Genomic DNA, 25109 nt, shown 5'->3' on the forward strand with positions numbered 1-25109 from the left:
ACACTAATCGATAAGATACCCATTATATTCCTTGAGTGAATTCCTTCAAAACAGAAGTAAATACATTCTAATAAATAAATAATACCAATCAACACAAATAATTGATTGTTATCACTTTATTACCTAATCTGTTTAAACCCAGATCTGTCATCTGCACCAAAACTTACACACCCAACTTTGGGCAACCTATATATGATTTGGGGGATTACTGTCTGGATATTATAATTATGTTGTATACCTTTATAATATTGAAAAATAATATGATCCTCATATTGTCTGTGATTAACAAGTTATTGTGCAAACCTAATGTAAAAAATCAACTGTCCTCCTTATGGTTTTCCTCAGAGCTGCTTTCACATCCTTATTTCTCAGGCTGTAGATCAGGGGGTTTAGCATGGGGATTATAACTGTATAAAACACAGATACTACTCTGTCCTGGTCCATTGTGTACTTTGAACTGGGCCTCATGTACATGAAAATCGCAGTGCTATAGAACAAGGTGACACAGAGAAAATGGGAGGCACAGGTATTGAAAGCCTTGTGCCTGCCTGTGGCAGATGGCATCCTCAGGATGGAGCAGAGGATGAAAGCATAGGAAATCAGGATGACCAGCAGAGTTCCAACCTGAATACTGCCTGCAAAAGAGAACAATAAGATTTCATTCAGTGATGTGTCAGAGCAGGAGAGCTTTAAGAGGGGTGGAATGTCACATAAGAAATGAGTAATCTTATTGGATCTGCAGAAGGATAGACTGAAGATACTGGCTGTTTGTATGAGGGAATTGAGGAATCCACCAAAATAGGCACCGCTTACCAACAGAATACAGATATTATTTGTCATTACAGTAGTATAAAGCAATGGGTTGCATATGGCAATGTAACGATCATAAGACATAAGAGCAAGTATCAATCCTTCTGAGGCTCCCAATCCAACAAAGAAAAACATTTGAGCTGCACAGCCAAGGAATGAAATGACTTTCTTCTCTGATAGGAAATTGATTAGTGTTTGAGGGACAATAACTGTTGAGTAACAGAGATCTACAAAGGACAAATGCCTGAGGAAGAAGTACATGGCAGTCTGAAGCTGAGAATCTGTAGTAATGACCACAAGCATGCCAATATTGCCCAATATTGTTATGATATAAACAAATGAAAAGATAATGAAAAGCAGAATCTGTAGGTCTGGATCATCGGTGAGGCCTAAGAGAATGAACTCAGTCACTGAAGAATGATTGCTGATATCCATAGGGTGATTGAATGTTTTCTTCTAAGAAAACTTTGGAATTTTATTCTTCTCCTGTAAGGCTTCCTAGTAGGATACAATATAAAAAATATGTATAAATATATACAGTACATACATATCTATTGAACTAGTACATCTTCCATTGTAATAAGCCATTTTTGATATCTATGCATAGCTGAAACCAGCAGACATTTTCGCAAGACCAAGAGATGCATTAATTCTCTTTGATTGTCTTTTCAAAACCAGTCCAGGAGTTTCCTCTTTTGGAAAACTTTGATATAGGACTTTAAAAAACCAGGACGTCTATAGTAACATAGTATTGATGACAGATAAAGACTGAATTGGGCCATCCAGTCTGCCCAGTAAGATGATCTTTCCCACTATCCATAATGTATTGTAAGCCACATTGAGCCTGCAAAGAGGTGGGGTAATGTGGGATACAAATGCAACAAATAATAATAATAATAATAATAATAATAATAATAATAATAATAATAATAATAATAATAATAATAATAATCTGTGTTGTAATTGCTACTCTATGCAGGATACCCCCCTCCTCCATCTCTTTTTGGAAGTAAAAATTATTTCACTGCTGTTCTTAATTGATGTGCTGTGCTTGGTTTCTATCGTCTTGTGCTTATCCCTCACATTTTGGAATCCCAGTACTGTGTGCATTCCAGATATTCACCATTCTGTCCATAAATAAACATGTCTTGATGCTGCTTGAAATCTCCCTCCTTGCAGCTACATTTCATACCTATTGTTCTACAGCTTCCTTTCCTTTTGGAAGGAGTTTGTTTCTTGTGTGTAACTACCTTCCAAGTATTTAAACGTTTGTAAAATTATCCCCTCAATCGCTCCTTTTTCTGGGTATGCCAATTTAGTTTTAAAATTTGCATCTTATATATCTTATAATTATTTTAGTATAGATCCCATACCGTTTTGCTTGTTCTTCTTTGGACTGCCATTTTTATGTTGGTTTAAGAGGATTGTCACCCTAGTGTAATAAAAGTGAATTTTAAAGATTGTTTTTCAATTCTGCTTTGACCGACCAGTGCACTCGGGGTCTATATTTTTGATTAGAAGTGGTTCTGTTTGGAAATGATTGTTTAACTTTGATTGTGTGAAAATAAGTTGGAATGTAGAAGATAAGACACATTTTAATGAATTTGTTATGTGAAGGGAAAGATGGGGCCTTTTTTTTGAGTTCAGACTGGCCACCTGGACAAGGAAACATGTGACCACATTCCCACAGTATGGCTTGTTTACCTATTCTCAAGCATTCTGTAATTTTCTTTAGCTCTCAACATGAGTTCTAAGCCTAATAAAAAGGGGAGTTTCTTTCAGTGAAATTGGGAGCTCATCTGTGAGTAATGTACGAACTGCGCAGAGAACCATGTTTCCTGGTCAAAGAAACTCCTGGCTTTCACTGTGAACAGCCCCCCCCCCCCCCCCCCAGCTGATGATAAGAGCCTGGATGATGTAAGGACCAGTGATGATTGTTTATAGTGTATTATTGCTTCTTTTCCTGGTCTAGGAACTCTTAGCCTTGCTTAGATGTAGAGACCAGTAATGTAAGGACTGTTTATAGATACGTATTGTTTCTTTTTAATCATTGTGTGTATATATCTTAATCATTGTAAATTTTAGCACCTCTAATAAAGGTTTCATTTACCTAATACGAATCCAAACGAATCCACAGTAATTACTGAGTAGTCTGTGTTAGTGAAGCAGGCTGTAAATACATAGCAGTACACCTAGCAAATTTTCAGCCTTGTTCATCCCTCCCAATTAACTTTCAGGCTCCTAGAATCCCACTTGAAATTTTGATAATTATACTCAGAAATTTTGATTACTCACCCCTTTCAGAGCACTCCTGTGAAATTCTGTGTTGCATGTGATCTTGAGAAAACACCTCTTGTGCTAAAGACTGACTATGATCAGTGTGCCTCTGGAAGGTGAATCCAGTTTGGATTCTTCAACAGCAGGTATCTGGGGGGGGGGGGGGGGCAGTTGTGAATGTCACAGTAAAGTGTAATCTTTTGTATTTCTTGGATCTGAGAAAGTACACTTGTTTCAGCACTCCAGATGTAAAGGTCTAGTGGAGTAATATTTCTCTGCACTTGAAGCCACTGGGTGTAGCTAGATCACAGAGTACCACTGATCATCTATTTAGACCATTCTCCAAGTTCCTGGAACTCTGTGCTTGCAACCAATATGTCATCAGCATAAATGACATTTCTGGAATGAGTAACTGGAAGATTGTTGGTGTATAAATTGAAAAGAGCTGGAGAAAGTGCTGATGCTTGCAGTAATCCATTCTTCTGCCATTTCCTGATGCTCTCTTTGTTAGTAGATCTGGAAAGATACAAACTGGTTTCTACCTACCACATCAATTTTGGTCATGGCTAAATCAATTTTAATTGGGATATAGCTGGTGCACTTCAACAAGTGACACTGGTGTTTCAAAAGTGATTCAAACTGCCTCTGTGGAGTCAAACAGACAATGGAACACGTCGTCAACTCATGTTCACTCACACATCTCACTGTTAGTCTTGAGCCTTTGCACACTGCATCTTACTCCACTATTGATTGTCTTAGATATGTGACAAGCATGCTTTAAGATGACAAAAACTTTTGCAAAAATGCATAATGGAACATCACACATGTGGGGGGTCATTTTTATAAAACACTGCCTTTGTGTAAAGGCCAAATGAACACCTATTCCAAACCTATTTTATAAAGACACTTTGATGCCTATGCTTTGATATAAAATACTAGAGACAAAGTGGCATAAATCCTGTGTAGATTGAAGCTCTTGACATTTCTGCCTACATGGAAGCAGGTATAAGGGTTATATCTAAAGTATGTGTGCCCTCGTGTATTAGATAAGCAATTAGCATAAATTGTGATTCTACTCATGCCCCTCCCAAACTCCACCCCTGAGTATTCCTTAATATGGTTAAGGATGTGCCTTATTGGCTCCACATATAATTTATTACATGGAGGGGCATTTTTGATATGACGTCTACATTGGACTTTGGACGTTTTGCAGTAAACATCCCAATTCCAAATAGAAAATATAGCAATGTTTGAAACAGCAAAATGTCTTTTTTTTTTTTTTTTTCAAAAATGGCCACATGCTAGATATTTTTGTGTTCTGTGAATTTATCATTTGGTCCATTTTGGGGGAAAAATAGTCCACGTGCAAAACACACAAAATCAAGCCATTGGGATGTAGGAGGAGTCACCATTCTTGGGAGAATGGCCACACAAACATCCCAGGAGAGCAGTGGGACACCCTAGGGGGCACTGCTGTAGACTTCATATAAAAGCTCCTAGTTACACATCTTACCATTGCTCCCTTATCTTGTCTGCTGAGCCCTCTAAAACCCACCATCCCCAATTGTACATAATAACCGTCATGGGTGAAGGGATCACCTATATGTGGGAACAATAGGTTCTTGGTGAGTTTTGGAGGGTTCACAGTTTCCACCACATGTGTCACAGCTAAAGTGAGATATGGGCCTAAGTCCTCCTCTCTACATTGCACTGCACTGACCACTACACTACTCTAGGGTCATGCTTGCTGATCTATTAGAACTGGCAATAACATCTGAAGCCATCATAGAAGATGGTAAGTACTATTTTTATTTACATCTTTGGGGAGTGGGAGGGGTCAGTGACCACTGAGGGAGTAAGATGGGGGTCATCTCTGATTCCCTCCAGTGGTTATCTGGTCATTTAGGGAAATTTTTTTGCCTTATTTGTTCTAAAATCAGGTCTAGATCTAAATGTTGAATGTTTAGCCTTAGAGGTTTTTGTTTTGTTCAGTTATGCTGCCTATAATCAGGGCCGGTCCTAGGGTTTCTGGCGCCCTCCTGCAGCCTATTAGTAAGCGCCCCTACCCATCCAGGGGCAGGATCACTATGGCTCTGCCCCTACAGTAGTCACACCCCTTTTACCAGCCATGGCATCATTGAAAATATTACACCAATATAGAAGAAAAATAACTTGTGGGTTTTTTTGTTTTTATTATAAATAATTTCTGTAAGCTGTTACAGCTCCATTATACTCAAAATGACACAAACCAAATAGGCTATAATGCAGTCTTAACTATGCCCTGTTTAGTTATCACTGAATATTATTTGTATATAGATAAGTTCAAAGCACCAACAAACAGCTGCAGTGTTAGTACCTGGCTATGGGATAGTTCTGAATTCCAGACCAATTCAGCCAGGCCAGCGAAGAAAGCACTGACTGCTACCGGCTGAATATTGACCATTTAAAGTCTATCCTACTTGAGATTGGCAACCAGTGTTGTTCAGCCAGCAAAGTGATAACGTGGTATGAATGTTTGTGTTCTACAGGTTTTTAACAGACATATTCTGCAAAAGGTGGTCACATCACAAATGAAAAACAGGAATCTGCAGCAGAGACTTGCAGTAGTCTAGTCCATTAATGGCAAGGGAGTGTGTTAGGGGTTTTAAAGTTGTAGGAGCTGGAGAAGTCCAAAGTGAAAAATTGTCCTCATATAGGGACCGTTTTACTAAGCTGTGCTAAAAAGTGGCCATGCTACTTTTAGCTTGTAGGTTTCTCATGCATTGAGGCCACTTATAGCGTGGCGGCAAAATGGCCAATTTTCTATCTCTTCCATTACGGACCACTTGCTAATTCCGTGCTAATCGGGCAGTGCGTGATAATGTACCCATGCTACCTGATTAGCGCAGGGCACGCCTACTCTCCACCCATAGACATGCCTCCCGCGTCAAAAAATAAAAATGTTTTTTTTTAACCTGGGATTAGCGAATACTGATGGGCACACTACCACGGTACACCTCAGAAGTGCTTTTCACTATGTGATAGGCATAGTAAAAGGGTCTCATAGAGAGAGATGAAGATTTACATGTATAAAACCATTTTCTTATATGCACATGGCACCTATGATTTGTAAAACAGTCTCCCAATTTTCAAAGTCAAAGTCTGCACATATTTTCACTTGGAAATGTTCTGCAGGTGGACATTAGCACCTTTTGTTTACTGGTATTTTCACATAGATGTGAATGTGAAAATGCACTCCAGGAGTAACTCTACAAGAAGACATCTGGGCTGTGAAGACACATAGCACATGCTGTGCAGATTTGAAATACACCTTTCTACGTTTCTAATATAACCCTCCAGGTAGGAGGTGCATATATTAACACCTTCTGCAAAGCAGGAGCAACTTTGTCCATGCATGTGCTGATAAGAATTGGTACATATGCATGTAAGGCTGGATTCGATAAATGACATCTAATATGTAGATGGGTTAGAATAGCATGTGTGGTGCTATTCTATAAACCATGTCAGACACAGTTTATAGAATAGCGCATAGGTCAGGGAAACGTCTACATTTAGGCGTGGCCATGTACGCCACTAAAAACCTGATATATGTACGTGCGTTCCCCAGAATTCTATTACAACACACGTAAATTTGATTGATGCCCCTGACACACCCACACTCCTCCTATGGCCATGCTCCCTTTTCACCTATGCACATTGAAATTTATGCGTGACTTTTTTAGACAACCTAAATATAAGTGCATGTAAATTCTATTTATTGCTAATTAGTGCTGATAATTTTTATTTTTTTATTTTAGTTACATTTGTACCCTGCACTTTCCCACTCATGGCAGGATCAATGCGGCTTACATATACAGGTACTTATTTGTACCTGGGGCAATGGAGGGTTAAATGACTTGCCCAGCATCACAAGGAGCTGTGCCTGAAGTGGGTTGTTATCAGCCAATTATCATCTCTAATTGGCCGGTTACTCAATTAAGTAGTATGCGTAAATTGGCCACACGCACAATTTAACGCGTGCTACTTGCCACACCTTATAGAAAAGCCAGCTTTATTAATATACCACAAATAATAGTGAAAAATTTAAGCGATTTACAAAAGTAAATTCAATGAAGGACCAGAAATATGAAAGAAAAGGTAAAAATTTGAATTACATAGGGAAGTTAGTTAAAACCCAAGAGACGAAAGAGTCAGTTACAATTAAAAAGAGAGGGTGGAAATAACATAAGGTAGGGAGGGGAAGTGGAAAGACAGACAATAGATATTTTGTGTGGAAGGCAACCCTACCATAGGGGGCCGTGAGGAGGGAATTATTATAATCACTGGGGAGCAGAAGGGAATGCTTTGTGAAAAGTATGCTTTAAGAATGGCTCACCCTTTTCCTGCTCGACCTGTCCATTGCCCCGGGAAATATTGCATAACTATATGACTTCTGCCTGCATACTTCAAGGCTTGTACACATTGAGAAATATCATAATTGCCACCATGGGTGATTTGATGAAGGATCTTTTGCACGTTACAGGCCTCTTATAATATTAATCCCCTTGTAAGTACACTCTGTGGCAGCTAGTCACATACGTATGTGACAGGAGTGTTGGCATGTTCAGGGAAAGAGTTGGATTGAAGTATGGCTGGAAGAACAATATGTGCATTCAGATTATAAAATGCACACCTTCACAGCACTCCACCTGTATACGTTTCTACCTGGTGACAAGTGCAAGTGCAGCCTTGATAAAAACACATTGACATCTCAATATGTGTTTACTTGGCCTCCTAAATGAGGTCACCTGTTAGAAAACTAACCTCTGCATGAAAGGACTCTTGAAAGCCTGAGATTATACAAAAAGACCTAAATTTTTGAAGAAATGAAATGAAAGAGATCAAATGCAAGAGAAAGGGCTGCTCAGACCTATTTGCTACAATTTTCTAAAGGCCTGGCATTCAGCAGGACTTACCAGATAGGATGGTAGAAAACAGCAGATCAGACAGGAAATCTTTATCTCAAGGCTTATTCACTATAGTAAATAACATACAAAAAGATAGGAGCCATTTTCTACCTAGATGTCTGACTCACTGAGGCCTTACTCCAATTTTCAGCAGCATAACTCTATTCTCTTCCATGTATTCCACTTCCAGTTAGAAGGAATTACAAAAAAGTAAACTAACAAACTTCAATACATACTATACTATTATATAAAATGAAAATAAATATGTTTTAACACCCTTTCAAAATAAGATAATAGTCGACCGAATTTCAACTGGTAAATTATTCCATATTCTTTCTCACTGGAATGAAAAATTACTTTCCCATATTACTTTCAAATTCATTCCCTTAAGTGAGGGAAAGTCAAGCAATAATGTCTTCGAGGTTCTCAAGCCGGACCTATTATTTGGAAATAAAATTAAATCACCTATCATTTCTGAATTTAACCCATCCAAATAATGCTCCTAAAAATCCTTTCTGATCTCCCCATGCTGTTCAGGTAGAGCTAGGATAGAACAGGGTATAATCTGCATAGAATTTTAGGTTACAATCTGCATAGAATTTTTTAGTAGTGATATTCAGTCTGCTTACCAGGTAACCACCCAACTACAATTAGAAGAGGAAAAAAACTGCCCTAACTCTATCCAATTATCCAGGTAGTGGTCTGAATATCACCAATACATAGATAACTGCCACTGGTTATGTGAACTGGACATTCAGCATTGGGTAGTATTCGGGTATTGACACTAAGGGGCTCATTTTCAAAACAGAAAAACATCCAAAAAGCATCACAAAGTGGTATCTGGACATCTTTTTTGCCAAAATTTCCAAACTGCTATTTTCAAAACCCATTTAAAGGTGTTTTTCTATGCAGTTTGTTGATAGTATATTCGAATCACAAGGAGGCATATTGGGGGCATGTTGAGGGCATGATTTCAGTGTTCCTAACACTTGAATGTTTTTCTGCCATAATGGAACAAAGCAAAAACGTCCAGGTCTAAAAGTTAGATGTTTTGGTCTAGACCTGTTTCAATCATGACTAGGTCACAAAAGGTGCCCTAAATGACCACTGGAGAGATTAAGGAATGACCCCCCCCCTTACTCACCCAGTGGTTAATGGCCCCCTCCCCCCCCCCCCCAAAAAAAAAGATGTGACAGAAACAGTACATACCAGCCACTATTACAGCTTCACATATTATGGTCAACCTTATTAGAACAGCAAGCAGGTCCCTGGAGTAGCCTAGTGGTCAGTGCACTGTAGAGAAAGGAAACCAGACCCATATCCCACTCTAACTGTTGCACTTGTGATGGAAACTGTGAGCCCTCCAAAACCCAACAAAGACCTACTGTACCCACATATAGGTGACACCTGCAGTCATAAGGGTATTGTAGTAGTGTGCAGTTGGTACAGTAGGTTTTTGGTGGGTTTTGAAGGGCTCACTGTACAATATAAGGAGGTAATGGTGATATGTGTACCTGGGACCTTTTATCTGAAAATCCACTGCAGTGTCCCATAGGTTGCTCAACTGCTCTGCTGGGATGTTTATGTGGCCAGTCTATTAAAACAGTGGCTGCTCATATGCCCAATGGCTTGTTTTTGTGCATTTTTCACTTGGATGTTTTTTGGAGGAGGGGGGTTATCAAAAATGGTCCAAAAAGTAGATGCACTGAGTACAACAACATCTAGCAAATGGCCATTTTCAAAACAAAAAGATAGATGCTTTTCTGGTTTGAAAACCACTATGTTCACCACTTGAATAATGGACATTACAGCAAATCGTCTAAAGTCAGATTTAGAAATCATATTGAAAATATTCCTCTACATACCTGACTATACAAAAACAATCATGGCGACTGGCATTTAAATCAAATGCTGGCCACAGTGAAGGGAAACCCAGTCACACATGAGTATTCTAGCACTATAAGAACATTAGACCCCAATGAAAATTATCTCACCTATATCAGATCAACATTATATCCATTAAGATAGCTATGAAACCCATGATATACCTACTAATAAGTTTAGATCCAGTCAGTGAATTCTGAACAAATTAATGTGGTTGATGTACTGATTAAAATACTGCTTTAGCATTTTTAACCTTCATTAAAAATCTATTAGGTATTCAAAAGAATATTTCTTGTAAGACATGTGAAGTAATTATCCCAAGCTATCCAAGATTAGTAAGACCATTGTTAGAGTCAAAACATCATATCACAAGAAGTTACAGATATAGTGAATAAATTCAGTTATAGGTCAGACTCAGCCAAGAAGCTCTATCTTTATATACGTCTTAATATTAAGTGGATAAAAGCCACACTTTTTGCCAAAACATAAATAAAAATGCAAGTATCTGAAAATTTATCTATTCTCATCTGAAGATATGAGTAAATTTTGTGACTCAGCTGATAGCTCCAATGTTATGAAGTGCAGTTAATCTAAGAAGTGTTAAGAGTAAAGAATGCATGCTATGATAGGACTTTGGATTTGATCGCTTGCTTTCTCAAGCATGAGATGACCACAAGTTGCCTTTCAAGAAAAATAGCTCCTTTTCAGCCTCACTGAGCTCATCTAAGTTTGAAGCTGAAGCAATGGATAGTGATGTGAGTTGCCCAAGATCACAAGGATAGGCAGGAGGGATCTGAACCCTGGCTTCCTTGGCTCTCACTCTGCTGCTCTAACCATTAGATTGCTCTGTGCAAGCATATGTGAGAATAATACAGAGATTTACTCACCAACCTGGGAAGCAGTGGTCATGGAGATGTAATGTCAGAGTGCTATAAAGTTTTTTAAACATCTAATACTAAATTGTTAATGTTTATCTTGTTATACTTATTAAAAAAGAAAATGTATGGTATAAAGCATAAGGAAAAAGAGCATATCTCTCTTCATGCCTCTGTTATGTTGCTTGGATCATGCTAAGTTTTATAATGATGTTGCAAGACTCGTGGGACACAATCTCGAGAGCTTCTCTCAGCTAAAAGTGTCAAAGACTAAAGCACTGGATATGTTTCTACTGGAAACCAAAACCCAGAGGGATGAATAAAGTTCTTCTACCTTAGACCCATTTTAAGTAGCATATCATGAAAAAAAAGGAGCTAGAAAATTGTTCCAGGCAAAGGGTGAGGCAAGGCAGAATGAGCGGAGCCTGGAGTTGGCAGAGGTGGAGAAGGGAACTGAAAGGAGGGATTTGTCCTGTGAGCAGAGGTTACGGGCGGGAACATAGGGGGAGATGAGGGAAGAGAGGTAGTGAGGAGCCGCAGACCGGGTGCATTTGTAGGTAAGGAGGAGAAGCTTGAATTGTATGCGGTATCTGATCGGAAGCCAGTGAAGTGACTTGAGGAGAGGGGTGATGTGAGTATATCGGTTCTGGCGGAATATAAGACATGCGGCAGCGTTCTGAACGGATTGAAGGGGGATAGATGGCTAAGTGGGAGGCCGGTGAGGAGTAAGTTGCAGTAGTCAAGGCGAGAGGTGATGAGAGCGTGGACGAGAGTTCGTGTGGTGTGCTCAGATAGGAAAGGGTGAATTTTGCTGATGTTGAAGAGGAAGAAGCGACAGGTCTTGGCAGTCTGTTGGATATGCGCAGAGAAGGAGAGAGAGGAGTCGAAGATGACTCCGAGGTTGCGGGCAGATAGGACGGGGAGGATGAGGGTGTTATCAACTGAGATGGAGAGTGGAGGAAGAGGAGAGGTGGGTTTAGGTGGAAAGACGAGGAGCTCGGTTTTGGACATGTTCAGCTTCAGGTGGCGGTTGGACATCCAGGAAGCAATGTCGGATAAGCAGGCCGATACCTTGGCCTGGGTCTCCGCGGTGATGTCTGGTGTGGAGAGATATAGTTGGGTGTCATCACCATAAAGATGATACTGAAAACCATGAGATGAGATCATTGAGACCAAAGGGAGGAGGTGTAGATTGAGAAGAGAAGGGGTCCAAGGACAGATCCCTGGGGAACTCCAACAGATAGTAGGATGGGAGTGGAGGAAGATCCATGAGAGTGTACTCTGAAGGTGCGGTAGGAGAGATAAGAGGAGAACCAGGAGAGTACAGAGCCCTGGAACCCAAAAGAGGACAATGTAGCAAGAAGTAGATCATGATTGACAGTGTCAAACGCAGCGGATAGATCGAGGAGGATGAGGATGGAATAGTGGCCTCTGGATTTGGCGAGGAGCAGGTCATTGCAGACTTTAGAGAGTGCTGTCTCTGTCGAGTGTAGAGGGCGAAAGCCAGATTGAAGTGGATCTAGGATGGCATGAGAGGAGAGAAAATCAAGGCAGTGACTGTGAACGGCGCATTCAAGTATTTTGGAGAGGAAGGGGAGGAGAGAGATGGGGCGGTAGTTGGAGGGGCAGGTAGGGTCAAGTGATGGTTTTTTGAGGAGAGGTGTGACTATGGTGTGCTTGAAAGTGTCAGGGACAGTTGCAGTGGAGAGAGAAAGGTTAAGGATGTGACAGATGGAGGGGGTAACAGTATGGGAGATGGTGTTAAGTAGGTTGGTGGGGATGGGATCGGAGGAGCAGGTGGTGCACTTCGAGGAGGAAAGAAGGCGGGAGGTTTCATCCTCGGTGATCACAGGAAAGGAGGTGAAAGAGGCCATGGTTGGTTGGTTGTTGGATAGGGCTACAGGCTGAAGAGGAGGTGGCTTGGTAGTGAACTCAAGGTTGAGCTTTTGTACCTTGTTGCGGAAGTAGTCAGCCAGTGATTGAGGAGAGAGTGAAGGGGGAGTTGGAGTGGGGGGCACTTTGAAGAGGGAGTTAAGGGTGGTGAAGAGACGACGAGGGTTGGAGCTGAGAGAATTGGTCAATTGGGTGTAATAGTCCTGTTTTGCAAGGAATAGGGAGGAATGGAAGGAGGATAGCATGAATTTGTAGTGAAGGAAGTCTGAATGGGTACGAGATTTCCTCCAGAGGCGTTCAGCGTATCGGGTGCAGGAGCGAAGGTAGCGGATGCAAGGGGTCAGCAAAGGCTGGGGACTAGTACGCTTTGTGGGAAAGGGAGGTGGATGGAGCGAGGGTGTCCAAAGCAGAGGAGAGAGCGGCATTGTAAGCGGAGACTGCTTTGTCTGCAGTCTCGAAAATATAATCAAAAATAACAAGTACGTCTCTGACGAGCACTTGTACGTTTTCATCCGGACCTGTTTTCTTATGACTAAGGCACAAAAAGGTGCCCGAAATGACCAAATGACCACCGGAGGGAATTGGGGATGACCTCCCCTTACTCCCCCAGTGGTCACCAACCCCCTCCCACCCTCAAAAAACATCTTTAAAAATATTTTGTACCAGCCTCTATGCCAGCCTCAGATGTCATACTCAGGTCCATGACAGCAGTATGCAGGTCCCAGGATCAGTTTAAGTGGATGCAGTGCACTTCAGACAGGGGGACCCAGCCCCATCCCCCCTACCTGTTATGTTTGTGGAGGAAACAGTGAGCCCTCCAAAACCCACCAGAAACCCATTGTACCCACATGTAGGTGCCCCCTTCACCCATAAGGGCTATGGTAGTAGTGTACAGTTGGGGGTAGTGGGGTTTGGGGGGGCTCAGCACATAAGGTAAGGGAGCTATGTTCCTGGGAGCAATTTCTGAAGTCCACTGCAGTGCCCCCTAGGGTGCCCAGTTGGTGTCCTGGCATGTCAGGGGGACCTCAGGGGGACCAGTGCACTACAAATGTTGGCTCCTCCCATGACCACATGGCTTGGATTTGGTCTGTTTTGACATGGACGTCTTTGGTTTCGAAAATCGACAAGAATCAGAAATGTCCATGTCTAGGGACGTCTAAATCTAGGGACAGCGAAATTTAAGGATTTGGACGTCCCTGACAGTATTTTCAAAATGAAAGATGGACATCTATCTTGTTTCGAAAATACGGGTTTCATCGCCCCTGGATTTGGATGTTTTGCAAGGACGTCCAAATCGCAAATTGCCCCTCCACATGGTTTACAATTTCTATTACAAGTACTTTACACTGTCCCTAATGGGCTCACAATCTAAATTATATATTTTACCTGGGGCAATGGAGGGCTAGGTGACCTGCACAGGGTTACTTGGAGATGGTTCCCCAGGATCTCAACCCACTGCTGACCATCAGGCAGCAGGAATTGAACCAGGTTTCCCAGGGTCACAACCTGCTGCACTAAACATTGGGCCACTCCTCCACTCCAATTATCTACAATTAGGGCAATAGACATGAAGAACTAATCAGTGCAAGGTTGATGAGGAACATCATCATGACTGTTCATGATTTCATTCTAGAGGGAACAAATGATATTGTGGACATCACAAACACCGGGCTCCCAGAAGAAAGATTGAATCATTTGAATTAGTCCCTCAGAGATATGTATAGATACATCATTTAAGGCTGGGGAAGCAGAGAGCAGTTACTTTAGTTTAGGTTGTTATTCTTCAATTTGATTATTCACTTTCTATTCCACAGGATCTCAAAGCAAAGTACATAATGAAAACAATGGACCCAATATTTAACCCTGGCAGTCAGTGTTCATTGAAAATAAACCAGATATTCAGCATCAGTACCCAGATACTGCTCAGCATTGCAATACCACCCTAAACCTTAAACTGAATAAGATCTATTTACAATGACCTAATGTATGTTACAATCCAACCTATTGTTCAGGAACCTCATACAATACCATTATCTATTCTTCTTTACCTTATATGTATGTACATGATGTATATATATACCATGATCTGCTTCTTATATGTTATGCTCCATGTATGTCACCTTGTATGTATGCACCTTAACGTAATACCATATGTAACTCAGTTACCTGGAAATGGCAATCGCCATTACAGCAAATGTAAGCCACATTGAGCCTGTAAATAGGTGGGAAAATGTGGGATACAAATGCTACAAATAAATAAAAATAAAATAAAAATGGTGTGGATAAAATGAGGAAGCAAAGCTAGAGGAATGGTCTGAAATTTAGCAGCTAAAATGTAATGCTAAAAAATACAGGGTCATGCATTTGGGCTGCTAAAACCCAAGGGAACGGTGGTTGGAATTCTGGGGGGTGGATCCAAGATGGCGCCAGTACGCTGAACTTAGCAAACTCGTACTGTGCAGATCGCTTGTATTATTTAATTTTTCCTTTATTGCTGTTATGCTGCATACCAAGAGAAAGGGGACTGTAACAGCCTTACCCTCCCCAGCTCTTACCTCTTCCCCGAGGCAGCGAACACTTGACGAATTTGCGGTCCGGCGCCCACCTTAAGTTACCGGAGTTGAGGTCTTGCTGGATCCTGAGGCAGGGAACTCAGAGTCCTTGGGACATGAAGTTTCTCTCTCTCCTCCGGACGCTGTAATTCCACCTTGCCCTGCTGTAATGCGCGAGAAGCGAGCTGACCAGCAAGACCCGGAAGTCGGGAGTACTGTGGTCAGCGGAGAGGGCTCTTTCTCGGAGCATGAGGCAGCAGTGGACGAGAGCTTGAGAGGGTCAGCTTTTTTAGACCCTCCCAAGGTGGTAACACTTGAAACGCTTTGGAAGGCTATGGAAAAAATGCATGCTATGATTGCTGAATCAATGCAAGAAACAAAAAACTTGGTTTCTACAGTGGGCCAACTCTCTACGTCTTTTGGTAAATTAGAACAGGATTTTAAGGATCAAGTAAAGAATAACCATGAAGAGACAGAAAAAAATAAGGAAAATGTGCTAGCTGTGATGAAAGATAACACCAATATGCATCAAAAAATTGAACAAATTGAGAACTATAACAGACGTCTAAATATGAGAATTTTGAACTTTCCAAAGCCGACAGGAATGTCACCCATGGATTTATTTGAAAAATTTTGGTTGAAAATTTTAAATATTCCTCTCAACATATACGTCCTATAAATAAGATTTTTTTTCTTCCTTCAAAAAGAAACCAAGGGAACAATCTGGAAGGATTGGAACAAGAAACATCTGATGAATTTAAGGATTTATCCTTAATTTTGGAAGACTCATTGTCTGAGGTAACAAATAGAGCTACTCTTTTGATCTCTTTTGTTTTTGAACAAGACTATAATGCAGTTCTAAAGTTATTCTTTAAAAATATTCACCAGAAATTTTGTGGTCAAAAACTATGGATTTTTCCTGATGTTACAAAAGTAACACAAGAAAGAAGGAAGAAATTTCTGGAATTGAGAGAAGAGACAAGGTCCTTGGGTGCAACCTTTTTACTTGCCTACCCATGTAAATGTATTATAAAATACTTAGGTATTAAGTATGTTTTCTTTGTACCGAAACAACTGAGTCTTCATAGACCTGAAAAAGATAGTCAAGTGATAATAGAACTAAGGCTTATAGAAGAAACAGGTGGTTTAAAGGTGTTTAGCCTATTCTTTAAGTTTTCCTATTATTTTCTCTGAAATTTCTTTGTCTCCCCCCTGCATTATGTGGTCTAAGGAAGACATTTTTTATGTAATAATATGGGGTTTCTTTTTTTTTCTTTATTGTCTTGCATTGCTTGTAACAAGATTAAAGCTTGTGTAAAATATTAAAATCACCTAAATAAAAAAAAACCCCAAGGGAACAGTACAGTTTAGGAGGTGAAGAACTTCTGTGAATGAAAGAAGAACAGGACATGGGTGTGATCATATGTGATGAACATAATGTGGCCAAACAGATAGAAAAGATGACAGCGAAAGCTAGAAGGATTCTTCTGTACATAGGGAGAGTGATAGCCATTACGAAAAATGAGGTGATGATACCCCTGTATAAGAATCTGGTGAGACCTAATTTAGAATATTGTGTACAATTCTGGAAACCGCAACTTCAAAAAGATATAACAGGATGGAGTCAGTCCAGAAGGTGACTACTAAAATGTTCAATGGTGCTTGATGTAAAGTGTATGGGGAAACACTTAAAGAAAGGGGAGAGGGGAGATATGATAGAAATGTTTAAATACCTACATGGCGTAAGTGCACAGGAGGCGAGTCTCTTTCTATCGAAATGAAGCTCTCAAATGAGGGGGCATAGGATGAAGGTGAAAGGGGATAGACTCAGAAGTCTTTTTTGTTTGATGAGAAAGATGTTTTTTAGGTTCAATGAATTTGATAGGAAAGATGATTTTTAGATTCAATGTATTAGATATGGAACTGTAATGAATGTTTTAGATACGCACATGATGAGAAAGATGGTTTTTGTTTTTAGTTTCAATGTATTAGATATGCAATTGTAAATTCTCCAGAAGAAGGACTTATTGTTTTGTTTATAGTGGAGTCCATAGTCCCCTCTGATAACTACTTAGTCTCAGGGAAGGGCTATAATATATAGGAATTCCTTCTCTGATATATTTCTACTTACCATAGGAAATATACCATTTGGACCTATGGGGCAAATAGGGTTTCTGCCTCCTTACAGCCACCCCAAGATACAGTGGACAGAGGAAACAGAGAAGACAGAGACTATGTTCCTTCCAAGGGGAAAGTCTTTATTACTGACCAAATTAGATAACAACAAAGCAGTCAGTAACAAATAAGTATTTCTTATGAGAGGAAGAGAGACCACTGAGGTAAAGAGTCACTCAGTTAATCATCTCCGCCTCTGACTAAACATAATACAGCAGCCATTTATATTCTCTTTTGCACAATGGAAATTCCCTCCCAAATCATACAACCTTGCAATTTCAGCTATTTTCTGTGTTACTCAGTTAATTTCTGTCTTACTTTATTGTTTACATAAAATGGAAAAACACTATCATAATATCTAAATGTTTATGAAAAACAGAAGTCCAAGGTTTCTTTCACAGAAGATTGCAGTCTCCACTTTGCTACAGGAATTTTTCCAAGACCCAGGTCTTATCTCTATTTTGTCTAGACACCTCAAAAACATCTTCTCTTTCAAACTGTTTACATATTCTTTGTGTCCTTGCTGAGCTAGAGTCAGTGGCACCATGGGGAAGAGCACTCCTTGCTAGATCAGCATGACCTTGTATTCACAGCTTCAGCAAAAAGTAAAGAAATATGCAGCTCAGGCATTTTAAGTTTGAGCCTGGTTTAGCTATGCAGTTCATGGGTCATATCTGACTTGTCAGTTGTCAGAAAAGTGCAAATCAATTCAGTTTGTAATCCACTTAGAATCTATTTTGAACCACGGAATATAGGAATCATATAGCATAGCATAACACTGGGGATGCCTGAGGGTTTACACCAGATTTCAGCAGGTGTACGTCATGACCCCCAAAGTTGGGTGCAGGAATCAGTGCTGTGCACCGTTCTATAAAGGACTCTCAGCCAGGAGTGTTCTTTAGAGAATAGCACTGAGTGACAATTTTTTCCAGTGCCAGTTAATGAATCAGACCCTCATTAACATAATTGTGTCTATGTGCATTTTCATATCTAAATGCCATTTCACTCCCATTTTGGTGCTTAACTACTCTTCGCTACTGTTTTCATGCCAAAAGATAGGAATCAAGTTGGCACCTAACTTATGGCATAATATATAGAATTACTCCAAAATTCCAGCTTTGTCCATGTTTAATTTTATATGAAAGATAAAATATCTAATCCATTTACAGTCTGGGATACAGTTTAAATTATGGGGCCCCTTTACAAAGCGGCGGTAAGCCCAACGCATGCTTAAAATATGCTAATCTGGAACTACCACCAGCCAAACATGGGTGTCAGCAGTAGTTCCAGCCCTAGTGCTTTGCCATTTTCTGTGCTGGGGAAAATAGGGCTTGATATTTTTGCATGACGCTAATCCAGCAGTACTCAGGCAGCACCACGCGCTACCTGGATACTGCTAAGTTAGTGTGGGAGCGCTTACTGCCATCTCGATGGGTGGTGGTAAGTGCTCCCCCTCACATGGCCACATTGTAAGAGCAATCTTACTGAATGGTCATGGCTATTTTCAGTTTTTTCTCCGCTGCGGTAAAAAGGGCCGCAGTGCACGGCAAAAATGACGCCTGCTGCTAGAGCAGAATGGTAAAAGGACCCCTATAATATTAAGAAATAATATGATCCTGACATGATCTGTGATTACAAAAGTTATTGTGACAAAACTAATATGAGGTATCAAATGTTCTCCTTATGGCTTTTCTCAGAGCTGCTTTCACATCCTTATTTCTCAGACTGTAGATCAGGGGGTTTAGCATGGGGATGATAACTGTGTAAAATACAGATGCCACTCTGTCCTGGTCCATTGCGTACTTTGAACTGGGTCGCATGTACATATAAATCACGGTGTCATAGAACAAAGTCACACAGAGAAAGTGGGAGGCACAGGTATTAAAAGCCTTGTGCCTGCCTGCAGCAGAGGGCATCCTCAGGATGGAGCAGAGGATGAAAGCATAGGAAATCAGGATGACCAGCAGAGTTCCAATCTGAATACTGCCTGAAAAAAAGAACAGTAAGATTTCATTCAGTGATGTGTCAGAGCAGGAGAGCTTTAAGAGGGGTGGAATGTCACAGAAGAAATGAGTAATCTTATTGGATCTGCAGAAGGATAGACTGAAGATACTGGCTGTTTGTATGAGGGAATTGAGGAATCCACCAAAATAGGCACCGCTTACCAACAGAATACAGATATTATTTGTCATTACAGTAGTATAAAGCAATGGGTTGCATATGGCAATATAACGATCATAAGACATAAGAGCAAGTATCAGTCCTTCTGAGGCTCCCATTCCAACAAAGAAAAACATTTGAGCTGCACAGCCAAGAAATGAAATGGCTTTTCTTTCTGACAGGAAATTGATTAGTGTTTGAGGGACAATAACTGTTGAGTAACAGAGATCTACAAAGGACAAATGTCTGAGGAAGAAGTACATGGCAGTCTGAAGCTGAGGATCTGTAGTAATGACCACAAGCATGCCAATATTGCCCAATATTGTTATGATATAAACAAATGAAAAGATAATGAAAAGCAGAATCTGTAGTTCTGGATCATCGGTGAGTCCTAAGAGAATGAACTCAGTCACTGAAGAATGATTCCTGATATCCATGGGGTGATTGAATGTTTTCTTCTATGAAAACTTTGGAATTTTATTCTTCTCTTGTAAGGCTTCCTAGTAGGACACAATATAATATAAATATATATATATATATATATATATATATTGTAAAGGGAATGTGGAAAACCATAGGGACCGGGGAGAAACACAGGGAACCAGATCCTACAACCCCCAAAAAGCCACAGAGGAGATTCTCCCTTACCGGCCGCTTTTCCCCAAGAGACAACTTAGGGGCAAGAACTACAAATCCCAGCAGCCACCTTGGGAAAAAGAGAGACAAACCAGGGTGCATTCACAAGAGTCACCAGAAGGGGGCTGCAGGAGAAGGAGTAATACTAATTCTCCAACCTGGGGGAAAGAGAGGTGGAACAGGTGGGAAAAAGAAGAGAAAAAGCCCGAAAGGGTTAATGAGGAAAATGAGGAGCAGCTGGGAAGAGGGTGGGGCGAGGAGAGTATGGACTGGGCTCCTGAGAAGGAGAAAGAGGAGTTTGGGCCTTGGGCCATGGAGCTGACAGTACCCGAGCAAACCCTGGAGGAGCCCATGGATGTATCAGCTCTGGCCCAGAGAAAGCCACAGAAGTAAGACAGTCCCTGGCTAAGCAGGCCAGAGAAGGAAAGGGGTCAAGCGGGAGGAGGTCAGAAGAGTAAGTAAAAGTCTGACCAAGCGGGTGGGACCCCAGGCTTTGAGCCCGCGCAAAGCCAGATGAACTGTGGACTTGAAAAGCCAAGGTATAGTGCTGTTTTGAGAGCTTGGTTACCTGAACTGTGGATTTAAAGAGCCAAGTATAATGCTGTTTTTGAGAGCTTGGTTACCTGAACTGTGGGTTTATAAAAACCAAGGTGTCCTGAGCTGTTTTGTTTTTGGGTGTTTTTTTTTTGGAACCCAGGCTGTATGGTGCCTGGGTTATAACAAGCCCGGGTGGGACTGAATTAGAGTTTCTTTCTTTTGGAGCCGCTCCGCCCCAGGAAACCGAAAAGGGGAACCAGCGGCTGAAGCCTGGGCTGAGTTCTCCCAAGCTGAATGAGAGAACAATAAAAGGGAAAAGTTTGTATTTGATCCTGATGTGTTTTTTTTGTTTGTTTCTTTGTTGAACAAGACTTGTATGCTAAAGGCTGCTGAGAAGGGCGGATAGCCCTAGAGGCTGAGCAACGCCCAGCAACCTATTACAATTGGTGTCAGGAGTGGGATCTAATTTTTTTTTTGGAACCTGTCGCTCGAGGAGGTCGAGACCAGCCCAGCAGAAAAGCCCGACGGAGGGGCCAACGCTGATAAAGGCGCAGACCCATCTTGGGTTCCGGTAAGCGGGGCCTAGACAGGTGGGGGCCGGAGGGATCTTAGAAAGACCCAAGGAAGTGGGGGAAATCGCACTTGGAGTGGTCCTCTGTTTTTTTTTCTTCCAGGAGGCGGTTCTGGAGCCAGGGGATGGATCCGAAGGAAATCTTCGCGTGGATGACCATGCAGTTCCAAAAACAGCAGGAACTAACAGCTAAGATGGTGGAGGACTCCTTGACGGCGGCGAGAGACCAACAGCAGCCGGTGCTAAAGATGCTCCAGGAGTTCTTTCAGAGGGGGATCCCCGCTCCAAGGGACATGGACCCAGCAGCCTTAGGACCATGGACTGGAGACAGCGGTGCGGTAGGAACACTATCCATGAACACACTGACCTGGGGAAAGTTAACAGAGCAGGACAATGTGGATGATTTCCTAACAGCCTTTGAAAGGGTGGCCGTGGCTGCTAGTTGGCCACAAGAACAGTGGGCCATGCGTTTAGTCCCTTCCCTGGCAGGGGAGGCCCTGGCCGCCTTTAGAGACCTGTCTCCAGGCGATGCTGCCCACTATGGGAGGCTGAAAGAGGCCATTAAGGACCGTTATGGCCTTAGTACCCAGGCCTATAGGCGGAAGTTTCGCGCCACTAAGTGGGAAAAGGGAGAAACCCCGAAAGCTGTGGCCAATAGGTTGATGGACTTATTAAAAAGATGGTTAGAGCCCGACCACCACACTATCCAGGAAATTCTCCAAGAATTGGTGGTGGAGCAATTCCTCCAAGGCCTACCTGGAGAAATAAGAGCAGAATTGGTAAAAAGAGGCTGTAAGACAGTTGAGGGAGTGACTGCCGGGTTGGAGTGGTATCTGGAAGCCCAACATTGGGGAGGACCCGAGAGGGAGGGGGGAAAGCCCCGACCCCAGGGGGGTGGGGGTACCAAAAGTTGCTCCTCCAAGATGGGGCAAAAGGAAGGGATGCCGGACTCCACTTGGCTGGGGAAAAAGAAAGGAGGGCTCCCATGGGAGGAAAAGAAGGTGGCCTCTTATGGGGTACAGCAGTGTTATAAGTGTGGGAGAACGGGGCATTTCAGGAAGGATTGCCCGGGTCGGGAGGGATGGATCTCCCAGGTTAACGAGAGATTTAAACCCAGGTATACGGCCCCTTTAGAGGTGGAAGGTTTACCGGTAGTGGCCATGTTGGACTCCGGGGCAGACCAGTCCATGATCTCCCGGCGGTTATGGGACCGAATAAGCGGGAGGAGGTCAGAAGAGTAAGTAAAAGTCTGACCAAGCGGGTGGGACCCCAGGCTTTGAGCCCGCGCAAAGCCAGATGAACTGTGGACTTGAAAAGCCAAGGTATAGTGCTGTTTTGAGAGCTTGGTTACCTGAACTGTGGATTTAAAGAGCCAAGTATAATGCTGTTTTTGAGAGCTTGGTTACCTGAACTGTGGGTTTATAAAAACCAAGGTGTCCTGAGCTGTTTTGTTTTTGGGTGTTTTTTTTTTGGAACCCAGGCTGTATGGTGCCTGGGTTATAACAAGCCCGGGTGGGACTGAATTAGAGTTTCTTTCTTTTGGAGCCGCTCCGCCCCAGGAAACCGAAAAGGGGAACCAGCGGCTGAAGCCTGGGCTGAGTTCTCCCAAGCTGAATGAGAGAACAATAAAAGGGAAAAGTTTGTATTTGATCCTGATGTGTTTTTTTTGTTTGTTTTCTTTGTTGAACAAGACTTGTATGCTAAAGGCTGCTGAGAAGGGCGGATAGCCCTAGAGGCTGAGCAACGCCCAGCAACCTATTACAATATATATATATATATATATATATATATATATATATATACAGTGCATACATATCTATTAAACTAGTACATCTTCCATTGTAATAAGCCATTTTTGGTACCTATTTATAGCTGAAACCAGCAGACATTTTAGCATGACCAAGAGATGCATTAATTCTCTTTGGCTGTCTTTTCAAAACCAGTCCAGGAGTTTCCTCTTTGGGAAAACTTTGATATAGGACTTAAAAACCCCAAGACGTCTATAGTAACATAGTATTGATGACAGATAAAGACTGAATTGGGCCATTAAGTCTGCCCAGTAAGGTGATCTGTGTTGTAATTGCTACTCTATGCAAGATACCTCCTCCCCTCCTCCATCTCTTTTTGGAAGTGAAAATTATTTCACTGCTGTTCTTAATTGATGTGCTGTGCTTGGTTTCTATCTTCTTGTGCTTATCCCTCACATTTTGGAATCCCAGTACTGAGGGCAATCCAGATATTCACCATTCTTTCCATAAATAAACATGTCTTGATGCTGCTTGAAATCTCCCTCCTTGCAGCTACTACTACTACTATTTAGCATTTATATAGAGCTACAAAGCGTAAGCAGCTAAATTTCATACCTCTTGTTCTACAGCTTCCTTTCCTTTTGGAAAGAGTTTGTTTCTTGTGTGTTTAAGTATTTAAATGTTTGTAAAATTATCTCCTCAATCCCTCCTTTTTCTGGCTATGCCAATTTAGTTTTAAAATTTGCATCTTATATATCTTATCATTCTTTCAGTATAAATTCCATACCATTTTGCTTGTTTTTCTTTTGACTGCCTCAAGGTTCTTTGAAGAGGGAAATAAGCAATGTGGAATTAGGGGATGGGGGACTTTCTTAATGCCTCCTGTAAAGGTCTGCTCAAAAGAGTTCTTCTTACAAGTCTAGATATACAAGGGAGAAACTGTAAATCCTGATGTTCATATATTGGGACATGTATAATTTGTTTCTGAAATGGGGAATACACCCAAATGATACCGCATTGCAATCTATACATAATATAGATATACATGTGTAAATACCAGATTTTCAGCCAATGCGATCTTTTGTATTGCATAAAATCCACAGCAAACTCCATTTGAACTTCTTTCCATAGATTTTCTACATGAAAATAAACAATGCTTATCAGTTCAACCACTAGCATATTCACTTGTCATGTGTCAGGAAGACAGTGATCTGTAAAGGCATTTTACCTATATGATGCTATTAGTCTATGAAACACCAAGTCTTTTCTTATCTGGATACATTTGATTTCAACACAGATGGACATGTTTACGTAAGGGAACCATTTTTAAAGTGTTGGTTCAAGTGTATTGCCACCCTAGTGTAATAAAAGTGAATGTTAAAGATTGTTTTTCAACTCTGCCTTGACTGACCAGTGCACTCAGAGTCTATATTTTTGATTAGAAGTGGTTCTGTTTGAAAATGATTGTTTAACTTTGTGTGAAAATAAGTTGGAATGTAGAAGATAAGATACAGTTCTAATTAATTTGTTACGTGAAGGGAAAGATGGGGCCTGTTTTCAAGTTCAGACTGGCCACCTGGACTAGAAAACATGTGACCACATTCCCACAGTATGGCTTGTTTACCTAAACAGAGAAGCATCCTGTAATTTTCCTTAGCTCTGAACATGAGTTCTATGGCCTAATAAAAAGGGAAGTTTCTTTCAGTGAAGTTGGGAGCTCATCTGTGAGTAACGTATGAACTGCGCAGAGAACCATGTTTCCTAGTCAAAGAAACTCCTGGCTTTCGCTGTGAACAGGGACCCCCAGCTGATGATAAGACCCTGGATGATGTAAGGACCAGTGTGTTATTGCTTCGTTTCCTGGTCTAGGAACTCTTAGCATTGCTTAGATATAGTAACATAGTAACATAGTAGATGACGGCAGAAAAAGACCTGCATGGTCCATCCAGTCTGCCCAAGAAGATAAATTCATATGTGCTACTTTTTTTATTTGTACTGTCCTCTTCAGGGCACAGACCGTATAACTCTGGCCAACACTATCCCCG

General features: G+C 41.3%; 1 protein-coding gene across 1 annotated transcript; it reads right to left on the reverse strand.

The window, feature by feature from the left end:
* Nucleotides 1–303: 303 nt before the first annotated feature.
* Nucleotides 304–20009, reverse strand: LOC115481932 (olfactory receptor 1019-like). The gene is made up of 3 exons (XM_030221416.1): nt 19414–20009; nt 17972–17977; nt 304–1234 (listed from the first exon to the last, which is right to left on the reverse strand). The coding sequence occupies exons 1-3, from the start codon at nt 20007–20009 to the stop codon at nt 304–306; spliced, it is 1533 nt and encodes a 510-aa protein (XP_030077276.1).
* Nucleotides 20010–25109: the final 5100 nt, after the last annotated feature.

This window comes from Microcaecilia unicolor, chromosome 1, assembly GCF_901765095.1.
Source record: "Microcaecilia unicolor chromosome 1, aMicUni1.1, whole genome shotgun sequence".
NCBI lineage: Eukaryota > Metazoa > Chordata > Amphibia > Gymnophiona > Siphonopidae > Microcaecilia > Microcaecilia unicolor.

What these genes read in the sequence shown, in the direction of transcription:
- LOC115481932 (XM_030221416.1), bottom strand. Translation starts at nt 20,009, where the DNA reads ATGGATATCAGGAATCATTCTTCAGTGACTGAGTTCATTCTCTTAGGA.